Raw genomic sequence first — 27,263 nt, forward strand, 5'->3', positions numbered from 1 at the left:
CATCAACTCTTGGGCTTTGGTCCCTGAGCTTGTCAGAATTGCTCCACGCGGAACCGGGGCATAGAAGAGGAGCCGGGCGCACACCCGCCGGACGTCTGTGTCCGTCGGCGGTGTGAATCAGTTTCCGGCCCCGCCCCCGGGGCCGCACGTGACCGCAGGTGGCGGTGGAGGCGGCGGCGGGGTGGGCGGGGTGGCACTTAGTCACCGGTCTGCCGCTGCCTGTATTCAGCGCTCCGCCCGCGCGGCTTGTTCGCCTGCTCTGCGCCGCGCCCGCGATCGCCCGGTAAGCGAGTCCCGGCCCGCACTCAATCCCGGTTCCCTGGGGCGCCAGTGCCCACCTGCCGCGCTTCCCTTACCCTCCTCCGGCGGCCCCTCGGGTTGCCGACCCTGGTGCCCAGGGATTTTTTAAGACCCCCTCCCCGCCCCCTCCCTCCTCGTTCCCGGAAGCCCTGGGACGACACTGAGCCGGGCCAGAGGCCGTCGGATCTGTTTCCTGCCTCCCACTGCTGGAAACTTCTGGGAAGTTCCCTGCCAGACCTCTTCACCGCCCAGAAGTTGCCTAGGACTTCAAGCAGCTGCAGAAATCTGCTGGGATGTGGGTCCCCTGTCCCCTACAGATACAGGACACTGGGACGCTGGGCCCTGGGGTGTGTCCCGCCCATCTCTTTCTCCCCTGCCCTGTCTCGCCCCTCCCCTGTCCCACCTGCACTCTGACCTGACGCCTGGATTCACCTTGTCTCTTCTTCAGGCTCCTACGGGCAGAAGAACAGCCAGCGGCAGCCCTGAGGCCCCGGAGCGTGTGGTGACTGTTTCCTCTCCTGCCCACCTCTGCAGAAGCACTGGGCAGGTGGCATCATGGCCTTCTCCCAGGTGCAGTGTTTGGACAACAGTCATGTCAACTGGCGCTCCAGTGAGTCCAAGCCTGAGTTCTTCTACAGCGAGGAGCAGCGCCTGGCGCTGGAGGCGCTGGTGGCCCAGGGCCCCGAGGCCTTCTACGAGGTGCTGAAGAGGGAGAACATCCGCGACTTCCTCTCGGAGCTGGAGCTCCAGCGCATCCTGGAGACCATTGAGGTGTATGACCCGGGCTCCCAGGACCCTCGGGACACAAGCTGCTCCCAGGGCCCCGAGGACAATGGAGTCAGGAACGGTGAGGAGGCCAGTGGGGCAGGTGGAGCCCCCACAGAGGCCGAGCCGCCACCCTCGCTGGAGTACTGGCCCCAGAAGTCAGACCGCTCCATCCCACAGCTGGACCTGGGCTGGCCCGACACCATTGCCTACCGTGGTGTGACCCGGGCCAGTGTCTACATGCAGCCCCCAATCGACGGGCAGGCCCACATCAAAGAGGTGGTGCGCAAGATGATCAGCCAGGCCCAGAAGGTAAGCCGGCTGTTGGTGGGTGTCCCTGGAGAGGAAGCTGGCCCGCCCCGGCATCACCCCACCTCAGTGCGTGTACACTCGGAGCCCAACGTGGAAAGGCCACCGCAGTCCCCTGTGGGTCTCCTGGCTGCCTTCCGGCCGTCGTGAGGGTCCTCATTCTTTGCAAAGGGATAGGGTGCCCGGGTCCTCTGGCAGGTAACAGTGGGCTGCCTCATCTCAAAGGGACTTTGTGCATTGTTGGGGGGTGTTCCTGAGTCCCCCAGGCCTGGTGAGAGATTACCCAGGAGAAGGCTCTGCAATGGGGTGGGGCAGGAAGGAACTGCGGGGCTTTCTCTCACTGTCCCTGGGGATGGCTGTGATTCACCCCCGACAAGTGCAGGCTCTCACACACACCATGAGCTCGCTGGTGTTGCTTTTGTTGGCTCGGGGAGTAGACCTGGAGATTGAGAATTCACCTGAGTCCATCTGATGCTGGCCTGGAGGCCTGACTTCAAATGTGCCTGTTGCCTGGGTGTGCTGGGCAACTGAGAGCCAGTTGCTCACCCTTTCTGAGCCTCTTCATGAGCTTTGCAATGGCAGAACTTTTTCAGGTTGGGATGGGGTTGGGGATGGCTTGTTCTTCAAGGATGGAAGCCGAGTGAGTTCAGCCAAGGGTTGTCCACCTGGGTTGAATTTCACCATTATAAGGGACCTCAAGCATTGTCTGTTGGGACCTCCCCTTCCCAACCCCAGCCAAGCTGTGTAGTGTCCCCAATGTGGGTAGACGTTCTCGGCTGACACACTGACACATATTCTAAGAGGAGCTCACTACTTGTAGAGACAGCCATGACCTTGAGTGGGTGCTTCTTCCTGCTTAGAGGAAGTGCCCTTTCATGGTTTCCCAGCGCGTCCTGCCGTAACTGATAAAGCCTGCGTAGCCAACTTTGTTGAGAAGGATTCAGAGGCCCGGTCTGGGCTCAGTAGAGAGCAGTGAGTGATTAGCAATCTCTGCCCTGGCCTTGGGTTAGATTCTAGTGGAATCTCACTCCTTCATTGTTCCAGGCCCAGAGCAGGGCAGCAAATCGCACAAGACGTGAATGCTGGTTTTGGGGACCATCCTGGCTGACAGACAGGGCCTGGGGGAGCTCTTGGGCAAAGAAACCAGAAGTGGGTCAGGAGCTGAGGAGGTGGCCACAGCTTAGGTTTCCAGAGATGTTGAGTCTCTGTCCCCTGAGGGGGCCAGCCGAGTCAGAGAGCCTGTGTCAAGGAGCCTGGCCTGTCCCAGGAAGCTTTGGGGCTTCAGGTTTCTGGTTGGTAACATGGAGGTGCTGAGGATAAAAGCTGTGTGTTTGGCTGCTGTGAAGACGGAATTGGGTGAGGGAGTGCGGAAGAGTTAGAGGAAGAGGAGGAGAAGGGGGAGGAGGACGGGGCCGTCACGGACTTCAGGCCAAATAACCCTCCTTACAGTGCTGTGGGGTAGGAAGGTGCTGCTGACGTGGGTGCCTGACTTGAGATCCTGGAACCCAGTCCCATGGGAGGGCCTGTTGGGATCCTATTACCCAGCCTCCACCCCTTTGTGAAAGGGGGGAAACTAAGACCAAGGAAACTTGACCTGCTGAGCCAGGGTTCCCCTTCATCTGCTCCTGTCCTCCCCACCAGGAGTAGGAAGGAGGCAGACATCAGATCCCAGCGTGACATGGGAACAGCCCGAGACTAATCTCCCCCAGACAGAAGGACAAACGGCCTGGCCCACTGATGGGGCCAGATGGGGGTGTCCGGGGCCAGACTGCGCACTCAGGGCAGCCTCCCCATATCTCTATGGCTGGGGCTGAGATCCATGTAGTCTCATGGACCCCCCATGACTTCATTTGTTCCCCACAAAAGCCCCATAAGGGTATCAGCGTCACCTGCCTAAGGTGACATAGCCAGGAAGAAGTCCATCTCAGGTTTGAACCCTGATCTGTTTGGTAGCACAGTGGGTGCTTTTCTGCAGGGCCCCGAACAGGTACGCACTGCCCCCTGCTTTCATCCCTCTAAGAAGAGGGGCTCATTGCTGAGACCAACTGCCCTCTCAGAGAGCAGGGAGCCTCGCGGCCCCAACAGGAGGGCTCTCGGAGCCAACAGGGGTCACGCACCTCATCCTGCAGATGGGGACACTGAGACACAGAGGAGACAGGGCTTTCGTCACACCCCACGCACCGTGGTACACTAAGCTCCTGCTTTCCAGCCCACCTGCCTCCGTCACATCCATCCTGGGATCCGAGGTGTGCTCGTGGACCATCTACAATAACATTGACCACTGTTTATTGGGTGCGAGGTACTTTATAATCTCAGGTAGCGTTATCTGCCCCGTTTCTCTGATGTAGAAACTGAGGCCTGACTGGTTAGTCCCTACCAAGGTCACTTTAGCTAGTTCTTGGGTGGAGGGGTGGGGACCAGACCTGTGTGGTCCCCTGCCCATCCTGCCTGGCCGTGGCGGGCAGGGAGGGGCCGGTCATCCAAGCTCCTGCAATCCTTCCATCTCCCCTGCTCTGGCTGCTTCCCAGGCTCGCAGGGGCTGGGCCGTGACGCTGACGGATGCTGACAAATGCTGACGGAGCCTTTTGCCTGGTCCGCCTACCCGGGAGCTCTCCTTGCCTTCTCTCTCCCCATGAATCACCTCTTTTCCCCTGGCCCCCACATCCTCCTCTCACCCCTGGTAGCAATGCAGGGGAGACGCGCCCTTCCCAGCTCTAGAGAGGAGATCCCAGTGTCCATTTGCCCAGCCCGAACCCTGGAACCCTTCCCACCAGGGCTCCTGTCGCCGAGTCAGGGTGGCCCAGCCTACCACCTCCTCAGCCTGGCCTGTTGTCATCAGCACAGGCAGATGCTGGGGCAGGGAAGTGACAGCACACACAGCCTCCCCTGCCTCAGCCACCTGGGAGTCTGTGTTCCTGTCAGGGCTACCACCAGGTCCCCTCTTTCCCAAAAGACTAGAATGGAACTAAAGGGCCACAGTATAAGGAGCCAAGAGTGCTGGGGTCAGGTCCCAGCTCTGCCTCCACCACTGTGTGACCTGGCACAAGCCCAAGCTCCTCTCTGAGCCCCAGGCATCCCATCTATAAAATGGGTATAGGCACTGAAGACTGTTAGGGTCCCTTCAGCTCTGACACCTTGCTGCCCTGTGATTCTAGATGCCTCTAGGACAGGAGATGGGTGGTCCTGGGTCTCAGAGGACTCCACTGGCTGTGGGGCCCTGAGCAGGTGGTCTGTGCTCTCAGAGATAGCTTCCAGTTCCAGTGGGCTCCAACTTACCGAGTTGCCTGCCCCGCCCGCAGCCCCCAGGAGCCAGTGATTTATCTGGGGAAAAAACCTGCTGTGGGGTTCCAGCTGCATACCAGAGGCCGGGCCTGTAGCATCACGCCTAGAAGGGATGAGCCCCGGCCCCACTCAGCTGCAGCCTCTGAGAGACAGGGGTGAGGCTGGGCTGGGTGGGGAGGAGGCGGGGGAGGGCGAGACCCGGCCCCTAGTACAGTCCCTTCACCAGCCTGACAGCTTGGGGGCGGGAGGCCCAAGGGCAGGGACGAGTCACGTACCGATGAGGAAACTGAGGGAAAACGAGCGATGAAGGCTGGACTAGGACCCAGATCTCATGCCGGCCAGGCCAGGGCTTGGGAACAGAGACCCAGAGAAGTTAACTTTCTTGCCTAGGGCCACACAGCAGGAAGCAACAGGAACCAGACATCAAGATGCCTGATTAAGCCCACATCTTTTCTGTCAGGTCCCCACCTTCTCCATACACTGAAGTCCTGGCTCATGGCTCAGCTCCAGGAGAACAAAAGCAACTTAATGAGGCATTTATTAAACACCAGCTGTACGCCAAGTGCTGAGTGGGCACTTTACCTACACTGGACTAAAGTAGGTGTTGTCTCCACTGTCCAGATAAGGACACTAGGCCTGATAGGGCTCAGAGAGGGCAAGTAACTGGCCCAAGGTTACAGAGCTGATAACTGGAGGAGCTGGGCCCAGAACCCAGGTATGCAGGCTCTGAGCCCCCTTTTCCCGGGAAAAGCAGCGTCGTGGCTGTTCTTTCTGAGCCCGGCCCCTCATGAGCAATGGAGACTCGCTGCCAGGCCCCTGCTTGACTCAGAGCAGTAAAAGCCTTTTCACGAGGCTCCTTGTCCCCATCAGGCTCCCAAACACTGGGCTCTCCAGGAGGGCACAGCAGCCTGACCACAGGATTGGTGACAGCAGGGGACGGGGCTGAGGCCACTGCAGGTCCCAGCGGACCAGGAGGGAAGGCTGTCACTGTCCCTGAGCTGGGCAGCACCAGGACAGCTTCAGTGCCTCGAGAGGCCCCAGCGTGGCCCAGTCAGCTGTTCCCATGGGCACACAGTGGGTCTGGGCAGCTGCCTCCTGCCTGCTCTGGCAGTTGCCAGCACAGGGCCCAGAGCCCTCACCTGCCAGATAGGGAACCATCTGATAACATAATCCCAGCTATTGGCTCCCGTCTTCTGCAAAGCCTTCCTACCCATCGGCATTTGCATCTTAACCGAGCGTTTGGGGAGAGCCAGGAGCACCTTTGCCAGGAAGGGGGGCCAGCTCCTCTGGGCTGGGTACACGCCTGGCTCCAGGAGCACTCAGGCAGACAGCCTCAGACCTGCAGGCAGTGCCCTCCCCTGTCACTGTGAGGTGGGGCCTATTGTCACACTTATGTCACCGATGAGGATACCGAGGCCAGAGCAGGCCAGGGCCTGCCGAAGGTCACACCAGGCTCTCTGGCAATGCCAGCCTGCACCGGGCTCCCCAGAGCCCCAGTCTCCCTGGTGTGACAGGCTCATCCTGAAGCCAAGGGTCCTCCCCGGGGCCAGCAGAGGGGGTGTGGTCCTCTCAGAGGCCCCCGGCTCAGAGGCGTGCCCAGCTCAGCCACCTCCTTGCTGCGTGACCTTGGGCTTCAGTTTCTTCATCTGTAAAATGGGGATTGGACACTTGTCTTGAGGCAGTAACAGTCGTGAGTGCCCACAAGACACTGATGCAGCAGGACCACACCCTACGTCCTGGCAGGCCCTGGCCTGGGTGGGCTGCACCAGCCTCCTTCGTGGGGTCCGCATGATCCCCAGGTGCAATGCCATGTGTGGCAGTGGGAAGACAGGCTTTGCAATTATGCACACCTAGGCCTGAGCCCCAAATCTGCTGTTACCTGGCGCTTGGTGTGGTGTCTGGCATGTAGCTGGCCCTCAGGAAACGCCAGTTCTCTTCCTTCACCGCTCTCTTGCCAGCCTCTCCCTGAGACAAGTCCTCTTTGAGGAGTGGTGAGCCCCCCGTCCTGGAGGGGGTGAAGCAGGGGCCTGGTGGGACGCAGTAGAGAGGATGTGGCATCGGTGGTCTGGAGGGGCCGGCGCTCAGCCCGTCCCTGGCTCGCCTGTGTGATCGTGGGCGAGTCTTTTCCAGGCCGGTCTTCCTGGGGGATTGAGATGCTCAGTGACACCATGGTGTCTGTCGCTCTTGGGCCCTGGAGGAGCTCAGGTTGTAGAGGCTTTTGATTTTATTTTTCTGAGATTTTCCAATTTGCAAATCCTCAGTTTGTGCCATTTGTTGACAGCTGTGGGGTGGTCTGGCTGGCTGGATCCTGCACCTGCAGGCCTGGTAGCTGGGAGGACTCTAAGGCCCCTTGAGGCTGACGGGTAAAGAGAGCAGCTTGTCCTCTTGTGTCATCCGCAGGGCACAGCCCTGGTCACCTGGGGGCCTTTCCCCATGCTCTGCCAGCTGCTGTGTCTGCAGCATTCCTGACCATGCTGAGGAGACTGATGTCTATCTGGGGAAGGCTGGAGACTCAGGGCAGGGACGCAGTGCTGCGCGGGCCGAGCCTCCTAGGCAGCCGGCGCAGGGCGGGACCAGGGTCCACTTCTGACCCCATCCCGCTGCAGCCATTTGGTGTCAGGAGGCCTGAGCTTTCTTTAACTGGCTTTAAAGAGGCTTCTGGCTTAATATTGTGGAGGGTGGGGAACGTGCCAGAGCTGATGAATATGGGAGGGGACAGACCTCAGATCATTCAATCCAACTCCCAATGTTCCCCAAAGAGAAGCTGAGGCTTCAAGTGGGGAAGTGGCAGAACCAGGAAGCCCTGGGCATTCACCCTCTGAGCAGTGCTGATGGCCAGGGGTTTGCTTCAGGACCCAGAGTGGCCCTGGCAGGTGGAGAGGGGAGTCACAGCTAGAAGATGGGTAGGACCCCCCCTGCCCCCAGGAGAGGAGCCTGGGAACAGGATGACACCAGCTGGCAGTGACTCTCGCTCTGGAAAATCTGAGTGGTCATCATTGCCCCTCTTTGGCTCCCGGAAAAGGGACACCCGTACAGGTGTCAGCAAGCTGGCCTTGGCTTGGGTCAGGCTTTGTTACTGTCATCAGACTCCCTCCCTGTCTACCAGGGAGGCAGGACTACACTTAGTGACGGACCTTCAGAGCCAGAGGATGGGCAAACTGGTTTGGAGCACCGGGAGTCGGCGGGGGGACACTGCCCACAGTAGGGCCAGGGGCTCCCAGGACGCATTCCTCAATGCCTGGAGAACCTTCCAGGCCTTTCAGATGGCATCTCATTAATCCAGCCAGCACTGCAGGAGGAGCCATGTCGAGAACAAGGGGAGCAGGCACTCAGGCTGCAGCCAGGTCTGCCCCAGCCCTCCAGCTGGAGGAGGGCTTGAGGACAGGAGAGCAGCACTTTCTGTGCCTGTTTCCGATCCCCAGTGAGGTGGGTGGGGGCTGTGCCTCCACCACGGAGACAGCTGCAGCTCCCTGGGGTCTCCGCCACTCCGCCTGTACAGGAGGTGGCAATAACTGCAGCACAATTCTGCTGGAGACAAATTCGTCAGCATTTGTAGTCTTGATTTCAGTTTTGGTGAATTGTCGCTGTTTTCACTGGGTATAGAATCTAGGTTAACAGTTTTCCACTTACTACCTTAAAGATGTCTGCTCTGTGTCCTCTGGCTTGCCTCGATTCTGAGGAGAAACCTGCTTACCTTTGTTCCTCCGTAGGTAATGCTCTTTTCCCCTCTGGCTGCTTGTAAGATTTTCTCTTTATCTTTGGTTTTAAGTAACGTGATTAGGATGTGCGTTGATGTCGTTTTCTTTATGTCTCTTCTGCTCAGAATTCATTGAACTTCCTGAACTTGTGGATGTATAGTTGTCATCAAATGTGGAAATATTTTGGCCATTCTTTTTTCAATGTTTTTCTGTCTCCCGCCCCACTTCAGCACCTTCAAGGACTCCAATTACACGTATGTTAGATCTTCAAAGTTGACCTACAGCTCACTGATGCTCTGGTCCTGTTTTTTCTTTCTCTCTGTGTGTCATTTTGGATCATTTCTATTGATTATCTTCAAGGTCACGAATCTTTTCTCATAGCGTCTAATCTGCGATTAATCCCATCCTATGTATTTTTCATCTTAAATACTGAATTGTTTCACCTCTTGAGGTTCAATATGGTGTTATTTTAAAAATATCTTCCATGTCTTTAACTTTTTGAATGTATAAAACACAGTTATAACTGTTTTCATGTTTTTATCTGCCAGTTGTAACATCTATATCCATTCTGGGTTAGTTTTGATAGATTTTTTTTTTCTCTCATGTGGGTCATTTTTTTTTCTGTTTGTGTAGCTGGTGATTTTTTATTGGATGGCAGACAATTTTATGTTGTGCGGTGCTGGAGTTTGATTTTTTTCCTTTAACTATTTTTGAGTCTTGTTCTGGGATACAGTAAAGTTGCTTGAAAACAATTTAACACTTTAAAGGCTTGCTGTTAAATTGTATTAGGTGGGAGCAGAGCAGATTTAATCCAGGGTAGGAGTTGGCAGACTATGGACCACGTCTCGCTTACTGCCTGCTTTTGTAAATAATGGAACACAGACATACACATTTGTTTATGTGCTGTCTACGGCTGTGTTCTGCTATAACAGCAGAGCTAAGTAGTTGTGTCAGAAACCATAGGACCTACGAAGCCTGAAATATTTACTACCTGGCCTTTACAGAAAAAGCATAGTGACTCCTGTTTAGGACTTCCTACTTAGGCAATAACCTCTGAGGACTCTCCTGCAGACCCTGAGTGTTAGCGGGGTCTGCACCCTGGCTGTGGAGATATAAGCAATCTCTGGTCCCGTGTGAGCGCTGGGGGTTGTTCTAGCCTCTCCTTTCTGGCAGGTTTCTCCCCCTCTCTGGTTTCCTCCCATGCACGTGCTGCTCGGTCACCTACTGAAGGCTCAAGGGGGAGCCCTCTGCAGGTCTCTGGTGCTTGCTCGGTGCGGCCCTGTCTCCTCCAGTACTCTGCCCTGCAAATTCTGAGCAAGCCCGGTCTCCTCAACTCGGGAGACTGCCGGCCTCCACCAGGGCCTGCTCCCGGTGCCACAGCCTGGAGGGGGTTGGGGCAACCCTACAGCTTGCCTCGCTTGTTTCCCTTCTCTCAGGGATCACGTGCTTGCTGTGCTGCCTGTTGGCCATGATTTCATAGATTTTGCCTGGGTTTTTAATTGCTAAGGCAGGAGGGTAAGTGCAGGTTCTGTTATTCTGTCATGGCAGGAAGAGGAAGTTGAATCCAAGGTCTTGATGGCCACTGTCCCAACCCTTAGGACAGTCTGCATCATTCCTGCGAGGTGAGGTATTGCCTTCCACCACCTTGCAGCTGGCACAGAGGGAAGCAGAAGATGGGCAGGTGATAATTCCCAGCCTGTCCACCCGGTGGGTGCTGCGGGTCTGGTGGAACAGTTCTTAGGTTGGTATGATGAGGATGTGGCAGGAAAGTGGCAGCTGCTGTCTGCTGAGCATGGACTCTTAGGTCCTGCACTGGCTGTGGACCTGCATTAATTCCCTTTACCCTCCAATAGCCCTATGGAGTGGCCACTGCTGTTACCCCATGAGGGAACTAAGGCACTTGCCCGAGGTCACACAACTTCCCACAGGACAGTTTAGAACCCACAATGCCACCCGGGCAAGGCACAGGATGTTGGGGATCCTTCAGCAGGGACAACCTTGGGAGTCACATCAGCATTTTGCCCATTTTACAGGTGAGGGAAACTGAGACCCAGAAAGGGACACAGCTCACCCAAAGCCAGTCTGTGGCATGGAGCCCAGAGCTCCAACTCCGGTCCCACTCTGTCCTTGCCCAGGGACTCAGACTGCTGCTGGGCCCAGGGAGGATGGGAGAATACTCACCGCAGTGTCCCTGGCCCATGCCACCAGCAGCAGCAGCAGGTTTACAGGCCTCAGTCCGTGTCTGTTGGGGGTGGTGGCCACAGGTAAGGTGTTGCTGCTCCACTGTGGCTCAGATACGGCCCCCCTCGCTTGAACACCCCCACCCCAGTAACCTGGGAGATGGAGGTGCTGGTGGCGAGGCATCAGGGGCCTGGGCCAGATACCCCTGTCCACCAGGCTACTGGCTCGGTCCCCTCCCCTCTCTGGGCCACAGTTTCTGCATCTCTCATGAGGGGGTGGATATTCACCCATCCCAAGGATATTGCAGGGAGTCTGAAACCATCAGGAGATTGGTGGGAGGATTAAGGGAGGCCTGAGAGCAGTGCTAGCCACGTGGAGAGAAGCGGGGCATGGGGACCCAGTGGGAGGCAGGAGGCAGAGCTGTCGGATGGGGAAGAGTACAGCAAGGGAAAGGGAGGCGTGGGAGCTCCTGGAGGGGCACGCTTTGGGAGCTTGCGCCTGTAGCACACCCGAGAAACGTGGGTACGACGAGGTGTACTTAAGCCCAGTGCCAATGCTAGTCCCTGCCGGTGTCCCCCTCCACTCCAGCCCTGGCATGGCCATCCTCCCACACACCCCCAGGCATCATCCAGACCCCACCCTGCTGCTCTTTGGGGCTGGGAACCAGGACGGTTGTCATGGTGTTTGGTCACTCCGGTCCTGTGGCTGCATCTTTGAGAGGGAGCTTTCCTGTCAGTAAGATATGGGGAGCACCGGGCTCCCTCCTTCCCTTGGAACTGGCCTGTGCCATCTCTCCAGGCTCTGGGCTGTGGGGCCGGTGCTGCCTCATCAGCTCCCTGGCAATGCCAGGCCTAGAGTACGAGACAGCCACATGCCTGCCGTCCCCACCCCATAGGAACCAGGAGCTGGTCCAGTGCTCATATGGACACAGCCAGTTCCTGTGGTCACAAGGACAGAGCTTCAGAGCTGGGACCCATGCCACCTGCCTCGTGCCCCGTGTGGTCTCCTAACACACATCAGGGCAGGGACACTCTCCAGAGTCCAGCCTCCCCTCTGTCTTTTCCCCGGCCTTGGGCTTGGCCTCGCCTAAGCCCCCTGTGGGGTACATGTGGGCTGGGACCGCAGGAAGTGGCTGGTGTTTTCCTCTAGGCGGGGCCGGCAGCTTTGCACTCAAGCCATGAATGTGTGAGCTGCACAGACCACAGGAGTGAGCCAGGCTGACACCCCCATTGGGAGGTGGCAAATCGAGGGTTCAGGACCCGCTGCCCTCAGTCCTGTAGGCCAAGCCATTGGGTCCCATTCTCGGCTGACAACAGCTCCCCGAGGCCCTCCGCAGGCCAGGCCTCGTGCTGGGTCCAGGCGGAGGCTCTGCCCTTGATGAGCTCAGTGTCACAGGTGAGCTGGGCTGCAAGGGAGTGAACCCCTCGGTGCCTCAGTTTCCTCACCTGTAAAATGGGAATAACTGCCACCTGTTCAGTGAAGACTGAACAGATAGAGGTTGTTGGGGTTGTTACAAACCCTCATGCAGTACAAGGCCCGGAGCTGGCGTGTACTATCTTGGGCAGAAGGTGCTCCAGGTGGGGGTATGGGACCCGGGGTTCTTGAGTTTCTGGCCACAGCTTTCCCATGTACAAAATGGGGAAGGGTTTGCAGGACTCAAGGGGCCTCTAGGAAGCCTTTGGGGCTATAACTGTGAATAAGCTGTGGAGGGCCTCCCTGGGGTGCCACGCATCCCCTTCCCTTCCCTAGCTTTAGCTGCTACCTGTTACAAGTCCTCATTTGACCAGCCCCAACACGTCAATGCCGGGAGAGAGCCAGTGGTCAGCCCCGGACCCCATGAGGGATCCCCCATGGGGAGCAGGCCCCAACACCCAACAGATCCCGCCCGACAGCAGATGGTCCCTGGATCAGGCATTCTGCCTACCTGAGGGTGACATGGGGAAGGGTGCATGTGGAACGGGTCTTGCTGGGGCACATCCCCCAGGCCCAGGGCAAGTTCCCATCTGCCACAGGAGGCAGAGCCTGGAACCAGGCCTGAGCAATCTGGCAGGGGAGCGAAACGATGAGGGGTGGTGGCTGCCCCAGGGAGAAGCGTGTTGCCTGCACCCTTCCCAGGGTGGCATGTGAGGCTGTTAGCCTGCAGGAGCCGCTTATCCAAGGGGATTCTAGGGCTGGAGTGGCTTTGGGGCTGTGGGGTCCCAGGCGAGGAAGTCCCTGCTGCCACCCCACCCACCCCAGGGTCTCGTCATCCTCGACTGGTGAAGTCTGAGGCCATATGAATCCACTCAGCTCTGACATTGTGTGTCATCTGTCCTCTCAGATGACATTGCTAAGTCATCTGGCCTTTCCTTAAACATCTCCTGGGATGGGGAGTTCACTCCCTCTCCAGACCCCTGCCTGACATTGGGTCAGAAAGTACTTCCTTATCTGATGCTGATATCTGCATCCGCTTGCTGGTCCCAGTGCCTGCATGGGCTGTACCAGCTCCCTCTGCCGCACCTGGAACAGCCCTGCAAACTCAAAGACAGAGAGCGGATGTCTCCCAGAGATGGAGAGAACCCCAGGCCTCAACCGTCAGGGAGCCTGGTCTGGGTCCCACAGCTTCACTGCACCCGTTGTGCCACTGAGAAAGCTGGGCCCTTTCTCATATTGAGAGAAGCAAGGTGTCTTGCTCAGGGTCACACAAAGGTCATGTCACTGGCAGGGCAGGGGCCTGAGGCCCCAGAGGAGCTTGGATGGCTGCAGGGGCCGCCAGCCCGGTGAGCTCACTGGAATGTGCAGACTCATGGCCGGCAGGCACCGGGCTGCCCCCCATTACCCTGTGTGTACGGATCCCAGGGACAGGAGCCCGCCAGGCCACCCTCATGCCGGGGTGGGGGTGAGCTCAGCTCCCTGAGGGCCTGGGTAGGTTCTAGCCTGAGTGTCACCCGTTCGCTGGGTGGCCCAGAGCACGTTCCCCGCCTCTCTGAGTAAGGCTCCTCCAGGAAGTTCTCAGACCCCGGAGGGAGCGGTGTTGCCGGCCTTGGAGTGGGGGAGGGGCTGGACATCTGTCTGAGCCTCAGTGTTGGGCCCTGGTCTGATGTGTTCTCCTTTGCTGCCTAGAGGGCAGGGATGAGAGAGACTGAAGGCCAGCGCCTGGTGGGCCCCACGAAGGCCCAAGCGCCTGCTGACCTCTCCCAAGACCGATGGGCTTGTCCACGCTGCCTTGTCCTTTCTCTGCGCCTCTTCCCTCCTCAGGTCAGCTGTGGCACTGCCCACATTGGCCTAAGGAAGGCTGGGGGTGGGGTAGTGCACCTTGACCTCTGGGGCCCTGCCCTGAGCCAGATCCTGTTGGGTGGAGGTCAGCCGTTGTGGGCAGAGGTCTTCAGGTGACAGGAAGAGCACATGTGCTGGTTTGGTCAGTGAGGGAGGCTATCGAAGTCCACACAATGACCCTAGCAAGTGACCGCGCCAGCTACTGCCCTGCCCCCTGGCTGTTGACACATCTGGTTCATCTCAGCACCCTGAGGTAGCACACGGAGGGCGGTGACCTGCCCTGGCTCAGGAATGCAAACCAGGAGCAAACTAAAACAGGACCCTTGAGCTGACCCTGACACTTGCAGGGAAGGAGACACTCAGGACGTAGACCCTTCCTGACTGCCAAGCCTTTGAGAGCCAGCTCCTCCCAGACTCCTCGTGCAGCTTTCTCAGTCTTCCCTCTACACTCCTCACCTGCCGGGTTACTGGCCTGGGTTTTCTTGTGTTAGGGAAACAGCAGGCATGTTGTATGTGCTTCCCCTCCGCTCCCTGCGGCCAGAGTGAGAATCTCCTGTCCTGCATGTGGAATACTGAGCCTAGAACTTCGGAGCCAGAGAGGCCGCCAGTCCTGAGGCTGCAGGGAGCAGGGCTGGAGTGGCACCCAGGGGGGTGGGGGGTGTGGGAGGGCTGGGTGTCCTGCGAGGCACCTGGCCCCACTGCCGCGCTGCTGATGGCCCCGGCCTCTCTTTGCTCCCAGGTGATAGCCGTGGTCATGGACATGTTCACCGACGTGGACATCTTCAAGGACCTGCTAGACGCCGGCTTCAAGAGGAAGGTGGCCGTGTATATCATTGTGGACGAGAGTAACGTCAAGTACTTCCTGCACATGTGTGAGCGGGCCCGCATGCACCCGGGACACCTGAAGGTGAGCCAGCTGGTCATGAATGACCAACTCGTCCTCTCTAAGGTCCACAAACATGTCAGCACCTGCCTGCTAAGGATGGAGCCCTGTGCCGGGCACGCAGAGTTCAATAATCCTGGGGCCTCCTGCCAGGTGGTCACCTGGACTCTGCTTAAATGACCTGAGGGACAGGACAGTAACTGCCTCCAACAGTCAGAGATAACATAAACATTGATTAAGGGCCTGCCGTCTAGGTGTTAGCCTACACAAGGTGCTACGTCACATCCCGCACGGGTTACCTGTCTTTGCTTGCACACCTCCAGTGGTAGTGTGCTCACTACCCTGACTCCAGCAGCTTACATCTTATCTGGAGAACTTTGACTCCCAAATGCAAGAAAGGAAGTTCTTTCTTGGGTTTAAGCCAAAATCTGTCTTGAAGCATCCACCCACAGGTTTTAGTATCTGGCTCTGACAGAGGAAGCTCCCAGGGAAGGCTTCGGTGATGGCTGCAGAGTTCAAATGGATTTGAGGAATGAAAGCAGAGTAGAAAGAGCCTTCTAGCGGGGACACCATGGAACAGAGGGGAGGGGATCATGATGGGCCTGGGTTCTCAGCACACTGCTTTGCTGTGTGTCCTTGAGCACATCACCTCCCCTCTCTGGGCTCCAGGATCTCATTGGTCTGAGAGATGGCATGTGGGCCAGTGTGGCTGGCCTCTTCTGCACAGACACCCTGGTGTTTCATACCTTGCTTGGGGGTAGAGGTAACCCTCCTTGCACCCTGCCATTGCTTAGCACTTCCTGTGTGCAGCAATTCCCCAGAGAGTACAGATCAGTATGCATAATGACATCTAATACTTTTACAACATTGGACATGTGACAGGCCTGTCCGAGGCAGTTTACATGGTTAACTTATTTACTCCTTGAGACAACCCAATTGTTCCCATTTTACAGATGAGGAAATAGAGGCACTTGCCCAGGTGTCACTCATGGCTGGAAAGTTAAAGAGAAGGGGAGTAGGAGCCAGCACCAAAGCCCTCTGGCTGAGCACAGCCCATGAGAGGTCAGAATTCCTTGGGCTTTAGGCCTGTGATCTGAGCAAAATCCCAAGAGAAAGGGAGATGCCAGGCTGGTTAACAAGTGGCTGGGCTCCCGCGCCTGTAATTTATCAGCATTTGTCAAGAGTGACCCCCATCTCAACTGAGCCCTTTCAAGTGGTTGTGAGCTCTCCAGGCAGCGAGTCTCTGGCTGTTGGGACATTTTAATGTGGTCTCCTTGGTGGCCTGACCCCCAAGCCCCACGCTGCCCGCCGCACTGCCCACTGTGTAATTAGCACTGAGGATCGACTCCCGGGGCGGACAGCTCATACCAGAGAGGTCCAGAGCGTGGCAAAGGCATCTTTTAAAAGATGGCTGAGAGGCCTCGGGCTGTGGGCAGCAGATCAGAGAAGCTCAGGGCTCTCTGTCCAGCCCCTTCCCCAGGTTTGGGAAGAGGCCCTGTAAGCCCACTCCCGTGTGCCCTGCCACACGCCCAGTGGGGGCTTTACACGTGTCACCTCCTTCGGGCCCCTGGCATTCCCAGTGTGTGGGTGCTCAGGCAGGAGGACGTACGTCTGCTGAGTGGGGACCTGAACCTCGGGTTGCTGCCCAGGCCTCTTCTCAGTAGGGAAACCCCAAACGCAAGCCTCCTTGGAGTGTTTGGAGCTCCCAGAAGTCAGAGGCAGGCGGAATTGGGCTGGGAACGCAGCCCAGAAACCGTGCGATCCCTCCCGGTGAGGTTGGCCCTGCGCCTCCCACCCACCTACCCTGCCCTCTGCTCCCCGCTGCAGTTGGGGGCCTTGGGACCCGCTGCAGCCCCACAGCTTTGTGGGAGCCTGGCATGCCTGAGCCAGAAGGGGCCTTGAGGCCTTCGAGACTAGGCTCCCACAGGGCAGATGGGGAAACTGAGGCCCGGCCGAGGCTGTGACGGGCCCAGAGCCATTCCACCAAGCAGGGGCTGAACCTAAAAGCCAATCAGCATGGACAAGGAGGGCACAGACCCTTGGTGCCCAGTGTCCCTGGCTGAGGCGGCACCCACCACGGGGCTGCCAGGGGACTTGGGCGCGTGGCCCTGCCTCTCTAGCCTCCAGTGCCTCATGCCCATAATGATGCCTCATAGAGTTGTTTGAGGATGAAATTAGAGGAGACAGTGGTTGTAAAAGTGCTCCATGAGCTAAGGGGAGTTACACAGCTGCTGCCAATAACGAGAAATTATAATCCCCAGGCCCTGGGCTAGGGCCGGAGAGTGGGTGTGAGGCTTCCTCCCCCCGCCCCCTGCCTTCAGCTTGAAAATTAAGCTATAGCTGAGGGCACAGGCAGCTTGCACTGGGGGTCCCTGGCCCAGCCTGCTCCACTACCCACCTCCCTGCACTGGGGAAGGTGGCAGGGTCTGCAGGGTGATGTGCCTAAGAGCCAGGCTCCTTCGTGGGAAAGAATGTGTGATGCTGGTCTCCTCATTCTCACCTGAGCCCGTCCCCTCTACATACAGCCTGGGCAGGTGGCCAGGGGCTCCTGTGGGCCCAGCCCTGGCCAAGTGTCACCTTGTCGAGGGCCTGCCCACACGGCCCACTTCCCTGCCCGAGAGCCGGCTAGGCCCGAACCTGTCTCAGGAGCACTTCCTTTGCCAGTAATCCTGGGCTTGCCCTCTGCCGCCCCTGCCCAGCTCTGCTACGACCTGCCTTCTTATCCCACGGGCTCAGGGTACAGGTTGCACATGGTGACTATGGCAGTGTCGGGTGCCAGTCTGGGTGCAGTGCTAGGAACCAGGCCTGATCTCCAGCTGTGCCACCTGCACTGTAACTTTGGACACAGACACTGAATCTTTCTGGGCCTCAGTCTTCCTGTCTGAAAAATGGGAATATCATTTATTTGACAGGGCTGCTGTGACAAGTAAAGGAGGCCATGTGGGGGCAGGACACTCCCTTCCCATCCCGTCTTTGGCGGGGGACAGGTATGGCTCCTCCCATGAGACCCCAGCTCTGCTCTGAGTGCCAGGGGGCTTCCCTTTCCCTTTGAGCCGTGGTCTGGCTGGGACCCACCTTCATGCCCCCCCGCTCCAGGCAGCAGCTCCCCATCCTCCCAAGCTTTGTGCTCACACCAACACATTCTGGACACAGCTGCCCTGCTGCTTGGGCCAGCCCCTCTCCTGGTTTCCAGCTGAGGAAGAAGCACACACACCAGCACCGCCCCAGGTGTGAGGCTCCCACCTGCCCTTGAGCACCCTGGTCTGCCGGCTCAGCTGGCTCCTGACGGCCCACCGGGCGGAGAGGGTGGGAATGATGGCCTCATGTTACAGGTGGGGGACAGGCTTGAAGAAGAAGACCCACCTCTCTCACCCAAGAGGCTCTTCCCCCCCCAGGGCCAGGCTGTGTGACCAGGCCACATTTGGGGGTGAGACTGGGTGCCAAGGGGATGCCCCAGAGCCAGTGGAAGCCAGGCTGGGCCTGAGGCTCATAGCTTAGGTCAGGATGGAAGCTGTGGGATGCTTGGCTGATCTGAAAAGGTAATCAGCTTTGTGCAGCCAAACTGGAAAAACCAGCAGCCACTTGGGCAAAGGCCGGACCCATTTCTGATGAACAAAGGAATCCCAGCCAGGGTAGCCATGGGAAGGCACTCGGTGGGGATGGGAGGACTTGGCCTGCAGCTCCGTCCCAGCAGCCCCTTCTGGTGCCGGGGCTTCCTCCCCTCCCCTCCCCTCCTTGCGTCTCTGACCCTGGCCTGAGTCTGGAATGGATCGCGCCGTGGAGCAGTGCTTCTCAACCAGGGAAGTTTGCCTGGCGGTGTCTGGACATTTGGCGGTGTCCAGAGACATTTTTAAGGGTCCCAACTGGCATCTGGTGGTTAGAGGCCAGGGATGTCATTGAACTTCCTGCAGAGCACAGGAGAGCCCCACAGCAGAGGATGGCAGCATTGCCAAGGCCAGCCTAGGGGAAGAGCCAGGAGTCCCTCCGTCAAGGTCTTGGGGCTGGCCTGGCTCAGCTCTACCCCGTCCGCTGTCCCCAAAAGTGGTTCACAACGGTGTGTTCACGAAGCTTCACAACAGCTTGGTGTGGAGGCCAGCGTGGGCATTGGCTCCCCTCCCCATGACAGAGTGAAACAGGTCCTTCACATGGGCTGCCAGGCCCCCCCCATGTGCTCTGCATAATGGCCTGCGCTTGCTGTCACCGGCCTGGCCTGGTCAGCATGCGTCTCTGGGCCTCCCCACGCCTCCTTGGGCCCAGGAGATGCCAGCAGGCCCCAAAAGAGCCTCCATAGTACAGCTGAAGGCTGTCCTCGGTCACAGGGGCTGGACCTCACCCACTGGGGGACTATGAGCAAGTCACTCCTCGCCTCTGAGCCCACTTGGCCATCATGTACGCTGACAGTCCTGGCCTCCCTGGGCCTGAGTCCACGGCGTGCCAGATATTTCTGGTCCCTCACCTGTCCCCGCCCCCGCGGAAAGGATCACTCCCTAGTACGCGCAGTCACAGCCCACTTTGTCGCTTTGCATTTATGGAGCACCTACTAAGCGCCAGGCAGCTTCCGGCCCCCACCTGTATGCATCGTGGCTCCATTCAGTCCTCACAGCAGCCCTGAAGCATATGGATAGGGAGGCTCATTTCACAGATGAGAAAACTGAGGTGTGGAGAGGCCAAGTCGGCGTGATTTGGTGCCAGGACTGGAGCCGTGTTTATCCGGCGCTCGAGAATGCCCCAGACCCACCCTGCTCCAGGGAAGCCTGCACTTGTCCTCTCTGCCTCCCACCAGCCCAGACCTGGGCCCCAGTGGACTCAGCACACGGTCAAGTCGTGTGTGTATGAGCCCAGGAGGCTTGGGCGAGGGGCGGAATGCTGGTTTTACCCCAGCCCTCAGTCCACCCCACCCTGCCCCATACACGCTAGGGGCAGAAGCCACCTTCGGAGCAGGTGACATGCTGCCTGCCATCCTCCCGACATCCTCTCATCACAGTCCCCTCTCAGGTGTGAAGAAACGGGGGTTCCACAGGGTCCAAGGATTCACCAGGGCACCCCATTTGGGCCAGCCTAAGGGTCCTTCCCCTACCTGCTGTGCCCTCTGCCAGGGGTGGCGTGGGACTCAGAGACAATGTGGCTTTGTGGAAGCCTCCACTGCTCACCCGAGCCCTGACTCCTGAGACATTACCTCATCGGGGCCAGGCCCCATGGGGTGGGGCCCACCCAGGAAAACAAGCCTGGAGCTGACACGAGGTGGGAGGGTGGGGGGCGTGGCAGTTGCCACAAGGCCCCGCCTGCCGTTGAGCCCTAGGGGTAATGCACCTTAGTTTCGAGGCCAGCTCCAGCATGCAGACAGGGAAACTAAGGCCCAGAGAGGGCCAGAGACTTGCTTCAAGTCACACAGCGAATTTGGTGCTAAGTCACTGAGATGTAGGAGCCCCTCATCAGGACAAGGTTTGAGGTGGGTGGGAGCAGACACTGGTGAGGGGAATTAAGACTAGTGGCTACTCTTCCAGGCCGAGGGGGGGCCCATGGCCCCAGCACAGAGCTGGGCCAGGAGCCCACATAAGCCGCAGAGCTCGGCTATGGTTGGGCACAGGTGACAAGGGAGGGACTTGTACCGCCTCCAGGATCTTTGCTCTGACTTCTGGTCCCTGAGCGTGCTTTGTGTTGGGTACAAAGTCACGAGCACTAATTGTCCTGGGCTGTGGCCAGCTTCCTGCTGAGCTGGCTGTGTGTAGACAGGCGCCTGGGGCCCAGGGGGAGTTGGTCCTGGGAGCAGAGGCTTATCTGCCTTCTGGGCTAGGCCCAACAATAACACACTTGTTCACCCCACAGCCACGGGGGGAAGGGGGAATCCATGGGGGCCCACCCCTCAACCTCTGAGGATATTGTCCTGGGCCCGCGAGCAGAGGGGCCTGGGGGCATGGACAGAAGTACAGCGCAGGCTCCGGCTCTCTCAGGCCTAGCCCCTTCTCCCTGTTGCCCCTGCCCTGGCTCAGGCCCCCCTCCCTCACCCACAGCGGCCTCCTCCCTGTCCCCTGTCTCCAGCTCCTCATTCATTTCGTGCATCCTCCCTCTGGATGCCAGCCTCTTGAGATTCACCTCCAACTCCACGACTCCCTGCTCTGAATCCTCCTGTGGCTCTCGCAGCCCCTAGGGCCCAGTTAGGCCCTTAAGCAGGTAAGATTCTGTCGTCAGCATCCAGCTGGGCTGCTCTGCAGGCTCTGTCATGCTCTGTCCTCCCTCCAAGTCTTCGTGTGTCTTCAACACATGGCTTCTCTTGTCAGCAGGCCTTCGTGTTCCTGCGTCTGGCACGCTCACCCAGACCCACTCTGCCCTATTGCTCAGTGCTGTGGTCCTGTAATTCTGTCTCTTGTCCCCCAACACAGAATCTCAGGGTGCGGAGCAGCGGGGGAACAGAGTTCTTCACGAGGTCGTCCACCAAGTTCAAGGGCACCCTGGCCCAGAAGTTCATGTTTGTGGATGGAGACCGGGCCATCTGTGGCTCCTACAGGTGACTCCCCAGCTTTCTGGGGGCAGGGGGAAGAGGCGGCTCCAGTTCCCAGCTGGTTTCTGCCCTTAATACTGCCTTATGACACCCTGGTTATTCCGGTTCATTGGTCCCAAAACTGCTGAGGTGTGAGCGGGGCTGGGGCACGCCCGCACGCCACCCACCTTTCTCCAAAAGCATGCAGAGGAGGGCTTTTGTCTGTGAGACTGTTGTTCCAGCCTAGAGATGGGGTGTGGACAAGCCATGCCATGTCTTCCCAGGCCCCCGAGGTGGTCACTCTGGATGCCACCCTGAATGCCAGGGAGAAGGACAGAATGAGGACAACTGTGGCCCATCTCTATGAGCCCCCCGCCATGCAGGGGCAGTCGGGGGGCGGGGGTACTGCCCACAGCCATGCGGGATGTTGGTGGTAACAAAGACACCAGGTGTCCAGGGCTGCTCTGGGCATTCTGAGTGGCCTCAAGGGATGCTGTCACCCCATAGGGACGCGGCACCGTGCTGTCTTACACAGGTGGGACAGGGCTTGGTGTCAGTGACGTGCCTGAGGTCCCAGACTCAGGTCTGGCCCGAGGCTTATGCCCTGTCCTCTGTCCCCGCGCCCTTCTCAATCCCATGCAGGGTCCCTTAGCCTTATCTGAGGAACAGCAGCCTGTGCGGTACATAGTGGCCCGCTCGGACGCCCACTGCAGGGGGACCGGGCCTGAGGGAGAAGGCAGGCCCTGCACGCCTCACCAGGCACCCCTTCCCCTGTGTTGCAGCTTCACGTGGTCGGCTGCGAGGACGGATCGGAACGTGATCTCAGTGCTGTCTGGCCAGGTGGTGGAGACATTCGACCGGCAGTTCCAGGAGCTGTACCTCATGTCACACGGCGTCAGCCTCAAAGGCGTCTCCATGGAGAAGGAGCCTGAGCCAGAGCCCATCGTGCTGCCCTCTGTGGTCCCACTGGTGCCCTCGGGCACCGTGGCCAAGAAGCTCGTCAACCCCAAGTATGCGCTGGTCAAGGCTAAGAGTGCCGAGGAGATTGCTAAGATCTCCTCTGAGAAGCAGGAGGTGGGGAAGCCCCCGGGGTTGCGGGGCCCGGCTCTGGCCGAGCAGCCAGTGGACGGCCCTGAGCCGGCCCTGCCCATTCACCCGGGGCTGCTGAACCTGGAGCGGGCCAACATGTTCGAATACCTGCCCACGTGGGTGGAGCCAGACCCGGAGCCGGGCAGCGACATCTTGGGCTACATCAATATCATCGACCCCAACATCTGGAACCCCCAGCCCAGCCAGATAAACCGCATCAAGATCCGAGACACATCACAGAACGGCGCCCAGCTCTGGAAGCCTAGCCAGGACGGCATCCCCACCCCAGAGCCCAGCGCCCCCCAGGACGGGGTCCCTGCCAGGAACGGCCTCCCCCAGGAGGACCCTGAGTCACAGCCCCCCGTGCCCAAGCCCCGGACAGTCCCCGTGGCAGACGTGCTTGCCCAGGATGGCAGTAGTGTTGGCTGGGCCCCAGAAAGCCCCAAAGAGGCGGTGCCCCAGAATGGGGCAGACCACGAGGTGCCCAGGACCCCCGAGGCAGGCCATGCCCCACCCCTGCGACAGAGGTCTCTGACCCAGGATGACCCTGATGGCAGGCGGTCAGTGACCCCCAACGGGCTAGATGGGGACGAGGAGGAAGACGACGACGACTACGTGACCCTCAGTGACCAGGACAGCCTCTCGGGCAGCTCTGGCCTCGGCCCTGGCCCCCGGCAGCCATCCGTGGCCTCCTCTTCCGTCTCAGATGAATATTTCGAGGTGAGGGAGCGCTCAGACCCCCGGAGGCGCTACTCAGAACAGGCGGCCAATGGGCAGACTCGGCCCCCCCGCCGAAGGCTGAGTGCCCCCCACACGACCCGCGGGACCTTTGGTGGACCCCTCTGTGGCTCACCGTGGGCTCAGGGTCGGGAGAGAGAAAAGGCGGGCACTCTGAGGAGGATGCAGGCCTTGCGCTCCACGGACACGGAGGCACAGGTGGGTCGGGGGCCCTGGGCACTGAGGGCCTGTGAGCCCAGAGCGGCCCTCTGCTGGGCTCTTTCCTCTCCTGTTACAGATGGGGAGACTGATGACTGGGGAGCGGGGAGTGGGTGAGGAGCACCTAGGGCCGCCCACACATGTGGCAGGTGATCGCTCACCGTGCTGCAGCCGTCGGCCCCAGTGTGCCCTAAAGGCAGCCTGTGCCAGCTACTGGGAGCTGACTGAAAATGCACTAACACACCCAGAGGTTTCAGACACAGGGTGCTGTGGGAAGCTGACGCCTAGTTTTCAGACGAGGAAACGGCAGTGGCACAGAGATGTTCGTTTACACCCCCAAGGCCACACAGCAGTAACTGGTCCTTGTCTGGGCCTTCTGCCAAGTCACCTCCGTGTCAGTCACTTTGACGCGGTCCTGGGGACCACTCTCCTTCCCTGTCCACCAGGCCACGAGATGGCTGCCGTGCATCCTTGGCCTCTCCTCCAGGTGACCTTGGCGGCCCCGGCCCGGCCCCGGGCCCCGTCCTACCTGGAAACAGCGCACGGCTGACCATGCCTGGCATCACAATCAGGCCCATGGGCAGCATCTTGAGGTAACCGGCCAGGATGGAGCCCGCCTTGGCGTGGTTCAGGTCCCGCGCGGACAGTGACCGCTGCACGATGACCTGGGGGCACGAGAAGGGAGTGAGTCCCACCTCTCCTCAGGGGCACCAGTGGCAGGATGGCTCCCTGTGAGCCTCAGGGTGTGGCAGGAGACTCACTGCCCCACTAGTGCCAGACCCACCAAGACACCCGCGGCCTGAGCGTGACACCCAGTGGTTCCCCCAGAAGCACAGCTCACCCCGATCGGCCAAGCAACTGGCGCCAAGGTATCTCGTTCTGGGGACTCAGTCTCCCCATCTGTTGAATAGGGAAAGTGTGCTGCCCAGCCCGGTATCAGGCAATTGGCAGGAGACCCTGGGTGGGGCGATATCGGGGGACCCTGCCATGTCGTGCACCCTCACAGGAGTGGATGGCTGGCATGCCTGTGCATGTGCCAGGAGGAGACACTGGCACCAGTTGTGTTTTGTCACTGGCAGAGGTCGGGAGCTTTCAGACCTGGGCTTTGGGAAAGCGTACAGTTCAGTAGTGGAGGGATGCTAGAATTGCCTGAGGGACCCTCTGGCAGCCTTCGGCAGATCCTACCTGGAACTCTATTTCCAGGTCTGCAGAATGGGCGGGGTAGGGAGGGGGAGTGGGAGCTGATGGCATCTCGGAACCCTCCCAACTCCGACATTATGATGCTACTTTAACAACAAACTTTTTTTACAAACAGCGTTACCAAGGTATAATCCACCTAGGGTTCAACTACACGAAGTGCACGTCTCAGTGGCTTTTAGTTTGTTCACAGTGTTGTGTGATCTATAACTTTTAAATATAAATGTTTTCCCTTTGCTGTTCTGCAGTTTAAATCTCTACCAGCGATCCAGAAGCAGGAATTATCTGTGATCGTAACTATGTCCCAAACATGCTAGCTTCATGGATAGCCCCCAGCATTTCCCTCTAAGGCTTGGCCCTTGGTGACACATGTATTAGAGGGTGCCCGGGGTGGTAGCGCTCGGTATGTGGGACAAGCTGAGTTCAGTCCTGCTTCTCCAGCAGCTTCTGATGACTCGGGACAAGTCCTGGCCTCACTTTGGGCCTCAGTTTCCCTGTCTGGACAATGAGGGGGTTAGCCGTGGTTCTCTATAACCTTCCCCTCTGATGTCCTGTGATTACAAGATCCAGGGCCGCTCTTCATGAGAGAAGAGAAGCATTTCCCTAAAACCCTGCACGTTACATTCTATTTCCTCAGCCTGTGCTCAGTGGCCAGCCCTGGGAGGCAGGCAGGACCAGTGCTGCCGCCCTGTTCTACAGGTGCAGTGAGGCTCAGGACCCATCAGGCCTCCTGTTTTATTGCTTTTGTTGGTTTCTGATCACAGGTGTCACCTATGCACGAGCTAGGAGACAGTCAAATCTAAAGGAGAAAAGGAGAAGCACCCGTGGTCCCAGCACACACAGCTGCCCCCGTGCTGACCAGACTGGGCATCTTGGAGGGGCGCCCTGGCCTGGGGCTCAGTCGGGCCCCCTCCGGAGCCCCCAGTTGCCAGTGAGGGTCACAGCAGAGCAGGCCCAGAAGGACCAGGCAGGCGGGAACCAGTGTAGCGGTCCCTGCCTGTGGGTGCTCTGGATCAAGGCCCCACTCCCCCGCCCGGGTGAGGGGAGGACGGGGACGCACGGCCGAGGCCAGGCTGCAGGCCACCAATGCCAGTGGTCCTCTGGACCACCTCGGGATCAACAGTGTGCTGCCTCCGCTCCGCACGGACCGTGTGCGGCCCTCCTATCCATTCAGCCCTGACCTGGAGGCCACGCCAGTGTGCTGACTCACTTGGCCTTCATGGGAAAATCTCCTGAATGGTATCCCGCCCAGAGATGCCAGTGCCAGGCCAGGCCTGTGCTGAGTGGGGAGGAAACAGCGGTGCCCAGGCTGCAGGTGTACGGGCTGGGCCAGCAGGGCAGTTCAGGTACTCCCAGCACACCGTGCCAGCCAGCCATTCAGCCAGCCCTTTGCCCACCCAGGCTTGCCCTCAGCCTTCCCAGGGGGGAGCTGGGCAGACACCTGCTATGAAATCACATGTTCTCTGGAGGCCCACGTGTGAGGCGCGGCCGATGTGGGAATCTCAGGGCACCATGTTACAAATGGGGAAACTGAGGCCCAACCTCTCAGGCTTTCTAAAGCCTCCCAACTTGGATCACTTCCCACTGTCACAGCCCAGGGAGGGTCTTTCGTCAAATGCACACCGAGCACGTACTGCTCAGGAGAAGGGGAGCCCTCTGAGCACTCCCCTCGCTGGGGAGGCAGCCGTGGCCCCGTTGGGAGGTCACTGGGTGCAGAGCCCAGTCCTGCCCATGGGCCTCGCTCAGGGTGAATGGAGCTGCGGAGCCTGCCCCACACATGGGAGGCTGTCCCCATTCACCCCACAGTGACTTGCTGGGCTGGGCTGCCCCTGGGCCTGGCTGCCTCACTCCCTCCCACAGTGGGGCCATCAGGGGCACGGGCCCAGAGGCAAGGACGCTCGTCAGGCCTGTGTCCACTGAGGTTCTGCTGCCTCACGAGGGCTTTTCCCACCCGAGTGCTACCTGGAACTGCCCCCGGCCTTCCACGGCGAGCAGGACGGGGGGCATTATCTGCTTCTGCCCAGAGAGGGGACGTGGCTGTCTGACATTTCCTGGTACATTCACAGCTCAGACGGGACTAGAGTCCGTCTCCAGAGGAAGACTCACCCCCTGCACTCACCAGAACTTGGGGCCCAGATTGAGGCTCTGCCTCTGACAGCCCGGTCCAGCCCCATTTCCAGATGGAGGAGGCTGAAACGGGGGCATTGAGGAAGAGCGGGAATTTGCCTTATCGCAACCGCCAAAGGCAGGATTATTTCCATATGCCACAGGAGGAAACTGAGTCACAAAGTAGCAAAACAAACTCGTCTGAGACCACCAGCTAGTGAGTGGCAGGGCCAGGGAGCAGACCCAGGAGCGGTGGCTGGAGCATCCCGGTGAGAATCCTGTGGGAAGGGAGGGGAACGCTCCTCGGGATCTCACTGTCTGCTCTCTCTCTCCCAGGACCAGCAGTTCCACCATCATGGAGTCCCGCCCTCGGGGACCAAGGGTAAAGAAGGCTTCCCACAGCTGGTGAAGACCCCAAGACCCCCGCAGGGCTGCCCCATTGCCGAGGGCGCCCAGAGCTCTACCAGGAAAGCGGGACCCCATCACTGGCAGGCCAAGGGTGGCCTTGTGCCCCGCACGCTGCCAGATCCTGGAAGTCCAAGGCTGGCCCAAAACGCCAGACCCCAGACCGACGGCAAGGCCACCGAGGCACATCTATCTCCTTTTGGAATACCGTTCTCCAAACTGTCCCAGTCAAAGCACCTGAAGGACAAGACGGGCGACGGCCAGTGGGCCTCATCTGATTCTAAACGGAGGGTCCAGTCCCCCCGGGACCGCAAGGATCCCTAGCACCGTGTCCCCGGGCCTGGAGCCAGGCCGTCTGCGGCCTCTGCCCTGGCCCAGA

General features: G+C 59.1%; 2 protein-coding genes across 4 annotated transcripts in view; one reads left to right on the forward strand and one right to left on the reverse strand.

The window, feature by feature from the left end:
• SLC5A10 (solute carrier family 5 member 10) overlaps nucleotides 1-27,263 on the reverse strand; it is a 61,464-nt gene that overhangs the window by 16,980 nt on the left and 17,221 nt on the right. Inside the window, exon 9 of the mRNA XM_033089601.1 lies at nucleotides 23,706-23,841. Within this exon, the coding sequence (XP_032945492.1) occupies nucleotides 23,706-23,841 (136 nt within the window). The remainder of the gene's footprint in view (nucleotides 1-23,705; nucleotides 23,842-27,263) is intronic.
• Nucleotides 187-27,215, forward strand: FAM83G (family with sequence similarity 83 member G). 3 transcript variants are annotated; one of them, XM_033089596.1, is made up of 6 exons: nucleotides 187-283; nucleotides 749-1,377; nucleotides 14,530-14,697; nucleotides 21,054-21,178; nucleotides 21,934-23,176; nucleotides 26,816-27,215. In XM_033089596.1, exons 2-6 carry the CDS (start codon nucleotides 856-858, stop codon nucleotides 27,206-27,208), a joined length of 2,451 nt encoding a protein of 816 aa, XP_032945487.1. In that variant the 5' UTR covers nucleotides 187-283; nucleotides 749-855; the 3' UTR covers nucleotides 27,209-27,215. The 3 variants fall into 3 exon arrangements, with proteins under 3 accessions (XP_032945487.1, XP_032945490.1, XP_032945489.1); XM_033089599.1 differs by having other exon boundaries at nucleotides 21,934-22,960; XM_033089598.1 differs by lacking the exon at nucleotides 187-283 and adding an exon at nucleotides 517-595.

The sequence above is a fragment of the Rhinolophus ferrumequinum genome, chromosome 21 (assembly GCF_004115265.2).
Source record: "Rhinolophus ferrumequinum isolate MPI-CBG mRhiFer1 chromosome 21, mRhiFer1_v1.p, whole genome shotgun sequence".
Classification (NCBI taxonomy): domain Eukaryota; kingdom Metazoa; phylum Chordata; class Mammalia; order Chiroptera; family Rhinolophidae; genus Rhinolophus; species Rhinolophus ferrumequinum.